The sequence below is a fragment of the Phycodurus eques genome, chromosome 10 (genome assembly GCF_024500275.1).
Source record: "Phycodurus eques isolate BA_2022a chromosome 10, UOR_Pequ_1.1, whole genome shotgun sequence".
Taxonomy (NCBI): domain Eukaryota; kingdom Metazoa; phylum Chordata; class Actinopteri; order Syngnathiformes; family Syngnathidae; genus Phycodurus; species Phycodurus eques.
In genome coordinates, this window is record NC_084534.1 from 391432 (window position 1) to 398041 (window position 6610).

Below are 6610 nucleotides of genomic sequence, written 5' to 3' on the forward strand. Positions count from 1 at the left end.
GTGTGGTCACCTTGGTTACGCGCTCTCTAGTATTGTTTTTGTTTTTGTGTTTTTCGTTCGTCTTTGGAGACATTAGGCGACCCATCAAGGAGGCTACTCCGGACTTTCCTTCACCAACTTTAGCAAATCCGCTCATTTCTTTCCCCCCCGAGGTCTTCGGCGCACGGAGGCGGAGGCGACGCCACAGAGGGAAGCGAGCCGGCCTCCAGGCGAAACTCCGCAAGAGAGGACACAGATTGGCGTTCCCGTCGCTCCACCTCGCGAATGTACGCTCCCTACCCAACAAAATGGACGAGCTTCATCTTCTGTTAAAGACCGGTAAAGACTTCGGACGTTCCGCCGCCACGTGCTTTACGGAGACCTGGCTTTGCGACGCAAATCTTTCAGGGCGATATATTCTCCCGAAACTACCACGACAAACACTAGTATCGTTGATGTTTTTTCGTCTTTTGTTATCCAACTGATATAATGATATGAGAGCATATTGATGAAAGTACATCCATTTTAAGAACAATCAACTCAGACTGAGGCGGAGGGAGTAGATGAGAATTGGTTTATTTTGAAGTGTCTCAGAGTTCGTGTATCCGAGGCGTGCTAGGGGTCCGTCGGAACGAGGAATGTACAGGAAGCGGAAACGTGATGGCGTGGTTGGGGCGGGCGGCGAAGCGGGAGGCGCGGGAGCAGCACTGGAAGCGGAAGAGAACACTAGTGGGTAAGCTAGGTGCCGGTCGTCGGATAATAACTTATAAATTGTGGACGTCGTGTCCTGCGGGCCAAAGAGGAAACGAAACGATCTGTGACGGTATGGGGTGGCATGGGTAACTTACACCTCTGTGAAGGCACCATTCATGCTGAAAGGTACATACAGGTTTTGGAGAAACATGCGCTGCCATCCAAGCGACGTCTTTTTCACGGACGCCCCCGCTTATTTCAGAAAGACAATGCCAAACCACTTTCTGCACGTGTTACAACAGCGTGGCTTCGTCGTAAAAGAGTGCAGTACGAGACTGGCCTCCCTGCAGTCCAGACCCGTCTCCCATTGAAAATGCGTGGCGCATTATGAAGCGTAAAATACGGACTGTTGAACGGCTTCGAAGAAAAGGTGATGTAACCCAGTGGGAAACATGACCATGTCCCATCTTTTTTGGGAACGCGTTGCAGCCATCAAATAATCATCAGTTCATGATTATTTGCTAAAAACAATCAAGTTTACCTGTTTGAACATGAAATATCTTGTCTTTGTCGTGTATTCAATGAAATAGAGGTCGAACACGATTTGCAAATCATTGTATTCTGTTTGCGTGACAAATATGAGACATTTTCACCCACTTTGAACATGACAAGCATGAGAGCGCTCATGGAAAAAGTGGAACAGGAAACCCTGATCTCATATCAGACAGATGTCAAGACTGCATACATGACTGTTCAATTGACATTGAACAGTCAGACGGTTCGGAGGTCAAATCAACCACAGGAGGCAAATTGGCGCTTTGAGTTGAAGAAAAGAAAAAGGCCTCCAGTGGGCGACAAGCCATCTGATCAGTGTGCTTATACAGAAGTGAGCAATGGTGAGAAAGTGATGCTCATAATAATTCACGCAAGTGAACGGCGCAAACCTGTTGGCATTAGGACATTATTAGGTCAACTCTTCATGGTGGGAAAATACGTTTGGGGTACTTTTTGAAAACGCTTTTTCAGACTTTTTTTTTTAAAGATTTTATGATTTGGGTTGTGACAGTCGCGCTACGCCGAGTGCGTCGTTTTCGTGGAATCGGAGGCTGCGATGCGCGCGCGCGCGCGCCATTTCCCCTGCGCGCCGCCCAGCGCGAAGCGCGCGTCGCAGCCTCAGCAGAGGCTGCGCGGCCATATTCCAAGCGCGATGTCCGCAAACCTGAGCGCAGGCTTCGACGTCACGCAGGCACCGAACGGTTCCGCGTGCGGCATCAACCTGCGCTTCACGCACGCGTTTCTGCCGCCCGTCTTCATGGTGCTGTTCGCGGCGGGGACCCTCTCCAACGCGTGGGGCTTAAGAAGCGTGTGCGGCGCCTGGAACAGCATCGGCAACATCAACATCTTCATGCTGAACCTGGGCCTGGCGGACCTGCAGTACCTGCTCACGCTGCCGTTCCTCGTGGCCTACTACGCCGAAGACAGCCGCTGGCGCTTCGGGGAGCCCTTCTGCAAGTTGACCCGCTTCTGCTTCCACCTCAACCTGTACGGCAGCATCGGCTTCCTCACGTGCGTCAGCATCTACCGCTACTTGGGAATCGTGCACCCCATGAGAGCGATGGGGAGGCTCGGCAGCCGCCATTCGCTCGCCATCAGCGCCCTGGTCTGGTTTCTGGTCGTCGTTCAGATCCTCCCGGACGCGTTCTTCGACAAAAGCGACCCCGGCAGACCCCACGCCTGTTTCGACACCACCTCCGACGAACGGATCGGACAATACCTGCCTTACAGCGTCGCCTGGACGCTGACGGGCTTCGCCGTCCCCTTGGTGATCATCGCGCTGTGCTACGGCCACGTGGTTTGGGTCCTCGCGCAAAAGGCCAACGTCGACCCCGCGCTCAAGCGGCGCTGCTCGAAGCTGGTGCTCCTTCTGGTCTTGCTGTTTTGCGTCTGTTTCATCCCCTACCACGTCCTCCGAAATGTGAACCTCCAGACCAGGATTTGGAAGCGAGAAGGCATCTGCCGCGACAGCTTCCGCGGCGTCTACGTTGCGCACCAGATCGCCAGATGTCTCGCCTGCCTCAACAGCGCTCTCAATCCTCTCATCTACATTGTTGGGAATGACGACTTCGTCGCGAGGTTCCGTCGCGTGAGCGAGCGGACCGGGATGTCTTTGGCCAACGCGACCCGTGCGCTCCTTCACCGCCGAAGGTCGGAAGCGGGCCCAGCGGCGGCCGAGGCGGCGTGTCCGTGAGCGAACCTCACCGTCCACGTGACGCGCGTCCTGGAAGGAGTGCCCGCCGCAATTCTGCATCATATCGAACAAAAGAAAGCCAACGAGCACTTCGCTTCTTTCAAAGTCGAAAACGGTACCCTATTGACACTCTTTGAACCGAGGAAATACACAAAAGTGAGGAATCAAGTTCAAGACCCGTTCCAAGAAGAATGGAAGAACGGCTGCGTTCCCAAACGTCATCGTCCCAGCATGTACAGGGGCTCGACTGCTCTTCTCCTCATTGCATATATCTTACATATGTCTTATAAGGCACGTGCACGTATAGACCCCCGAGTGGTCCTCAAGCACCCGCCCTTTTGCAAAACATACACACACACACAAAGGACCCTCTCTACATCTGTTCAATTTCTCGTTTTGTATCCAAAAACCTGACATTTCTCCTCCGTTCAAAGTTACAGTCATTCTATCGCAACGATTGACCGCGTGGATTGTGTTAACAGAAATCAATACACGAGTGACATCTATATTGACTCAATGGATAATGTCTTTTTGGGCTTGAGCGCCTGCCCCTAAAAATGTCTGCGCGAGTGACTGTATGCTGCTATTGTATTATGATGATGATTGATATTGTGCCGTACTGCCCCTCAACTGTCTGTACGACCCGACAGTAGAATATTATTAAAAGGATATTTCGAAAAATCATCCCCCTGCGGCATCATTTTGTGTCTGTAATTTCATTTGAATTATTATTTTAAAACTTACAGAATGACCAAAAATAGCCAATCAGACTGTATAGACAGATGGCGTGACCGGGATGGGGGGGGGGGGGGGGGGGGCAATCACCTGTAGGGGACACACAGCAGCCTTCGTGCAAAAGGAAATCAAGGATAAACATACAGTCTGTCATAGTGGTGTGCTATGGCCAAAAAGTCCAAAACTTCCCAAGAACATTCTTTTATTTCTACTGCAAACTAATCTGATTAAAAATCCACTGGAATATGTATTTTTCGATCTTACATCGAATGGCTTCTGCTGCGGCCCTCGTGCAAATCTGCCCTTGGCGATCTCCACAGAGGATCCTGATGAGCCTCTCTCCAGAAGAACACAAACACAAGCTAATGAACACCTACAACAGACACCTCTCATTAAGGAAATATCAGGCTCATCAGTCCAATTAGAATTCCGAAAATAACCAACTGGACCGACTGCAATTGATTCGATGCGCCGAGAATACAATAACACGAACGAAGGGGTACGTTGGCACTATTTGTAAAGGGTGATGTCCAATTAGGAGATGAAATGAGCTACATATTTCGTGATATTTTGACGGCGACGGGTGTCCATCCAGTGATATTTGGTTAGCGCTCAAAGTTGAAAGGATCCAACTGCGACCTGTTCATAAGAGCTTGCTCATGCCGCATTGCGTTCTGTTTTCATTTCCTGTACGCGAGCGGAATACAGCCTCCAAGTGGCTTCCTGTTTAGCGCCGTGTCGGCCCCAGCTGCACACGCTGTGCGCAACGGAGCGGGACCCTGTGCGGGCCTGTTGAGGCGACCTGCCACTCCGACCCGCCCCACCTCACTGTTGTCAAATTTATTGACAAAGTCATATAACGTACTGCGAATTAGTCAAAGTGTTTGACAGCCGGCTGACCCATGAGACCAGCGGTGGGCAATTATTCTCATCCAGGGGGCCAAAAATGAGAAGCAGACGATATTGTGGAGAGCCGGGCCAAAAAAAGTTGAACTCAATTCTGCATCGTGTTAGTTTGATTTAGTAAACGGCATTGTTTTGACAAGCAATGTGTTATTATGTATTGAGAAAGTGAGGTTGTCTGACAGATGAGCATTCATTCGTAAGTGGCTCGAGGTGGAGGCAGCCGCCTCGGACAAGGCAGGTCCTACTTCACTTCCCGTCGTGTGTCGAGGCAGCAATAGCAGATGCCTCGGCCCGTTAGACCAGCTGCTGCAGCTGCCGATGCCGTTTCTCGTTCCACGGGATCATATGTGTTTACACGCCTTGTTTTTGTTCGTGGGCTTGTTACTTTCATTGACTTGAAGTTACTTTTACTGTAACTTCTTACTTTAGGGTATCGATTGTGTATGAAGTCTGGAATTTAAGAGTACAGTACAACAAAAAAGATGAGCCGAAGTAAGACAGAATACATGTGCATGAATGAGAGGGGTGGTGGGAGAAGAGTGAGGCTCCAGGGAGAAGAGATAGCGAGGGTGGGGGACTTGAAATACTTGGGGTCAGCAGTCAAGAGCAATGGTGAGTGTGGTCAGGAAGTGAAGAAACGGGTCCAAGCTGTTTGGAACGGGTGGAGGAAGGCGTCAGGCGTGTTAGGTGACAGAAGAGTCTCTGCGAGGATGAAGGGCAAAGTTTCAGGCAAGAAGTGACAGTCTGGAGGTCCAGTCTTGGGGGTCTGGATGGTCCCTCTGAGCTGCCTTAACCACTCATTCGATCTCCCACTTGGAGGCCCCGACAAATCAGGAGGAGGGAAGGATGGGTTCAGGCTCCACAGAGCTGGAGGAGAGTGAATGGAGGCAACACGGGGCATCTGGCTTGGTGTTGCGAGACCCACGGCGAAAGGAGAGGCTGAAATTAAAGTGCCTGAGGAACAATGAGCAAGGAGCTTGACGGGGGTTAAGTCGCTTTGCAGTGAGGAGGTAGGCGAGGTTGTGTGGTGGAGGTTGTGGTCTGTCCAGATGATGAAGGGGGTTTCGGATCCCTCCAACCAGTGCCTCCACGCCTGCAAGGCCCACACCACTGCCAAGAGCTCATGGCTTCCTACGTCGTACTTCCGTTCAGAGGGTGACAGACGGCAAGAGAAGAAGGCACAGGGGTGGAGTTTCTGGGTTTCGGGGTTCCGCTGGGAGATGATGGCTCCGGCTCCGATGTCCGAGGCGTCAACCTCTACCATGAACTGAAGGGAGGGGTCAGGGTGCCTTAGTACAGCGGCATTGGTGAAGAGTTCCTTCAGGCGTTCGAAGGCTAGGGAAGCAGCCGGTGTCCAACGAAACGGTGAGTTGGTAGCGGTGAGGCTGGCGAGCGGGCCGGCCACTTGACTGTAGTCTTGGATGCATCGGTGAACCCCAGGAGGCGTTGAAGCTTCTTGTGGGTGGAGAGGATGGGCGAGTTGACGACTGCCTGAATCTTCGATGGGTCTGGTTGTAGCTGTCCCTTAGCAATGACATAACCTAGGAAGTGTACAGAGGAAGCGTGGAACTCACATTTTTCAGGTTTGAGAAAGGGAGGGTCCTCCAGGAGACGCTGAAGCACTTGGCGGACATGTTGATGTTCCTCCAATGAGCGGGAGAAAATGAGGATGTCGTCTAGGTAGACGAAAACAAATCGGTTTAGCATGTCCTGGAGGACGTCGTTGATGAAAGTCTGAAAAACCGCAGGGACGTTTGTTAACCCGAAGGGCATGACCAGGTACTCAAAGTGTCCTAGGGGGGTATCGAAGGCAGTTTTCCATTCATCCCCCTCTCTAATGCGGATGAGGTGATAAGCGTTATGCAGGTCCAACTTTCTGAAGATCTGGGCGTCACAGAGGGGTTCGAACGAAGGGTCAACGAGGGGCAGGGGGGATTTGTTTTTAACAGTGATGTCGTCGAGTCCACGAAAATCAATGCAGGGGTGGAGAGCAGAATCTTTTTTGCCAACAAAGAAGAAACCGGCACCCAGGGGAGAGGAGGAGGGGCG

The 6610-nt window shown here is 51.6% G+C and overlaps 1 protein-coding gene across 1 annotated transcript; it reads left to right on the forward strand.

Moving 5' to 3' along the window:
* The first annotated feature begins 1849 nt into the window (after positions 1-1849).
* Positions 1850-3581, forward strand: LOC133408873 (P2Y purinoceptor 1-like). The gene has a single exon (XM_061688211.1). The coding sequence runs from the start codon at positions 1880-1882 to the stop codon at positions 2918-2920; it is 1041 nt and encodes a 346-aa protein (XP_061544195.1). The 5' UTR covers positions 1850-1879; the 3' UTR covers positions 2921-3581.
* The last annotated feature ends 3029 nt before the right edge of the window (positions 3582-6610 follow it).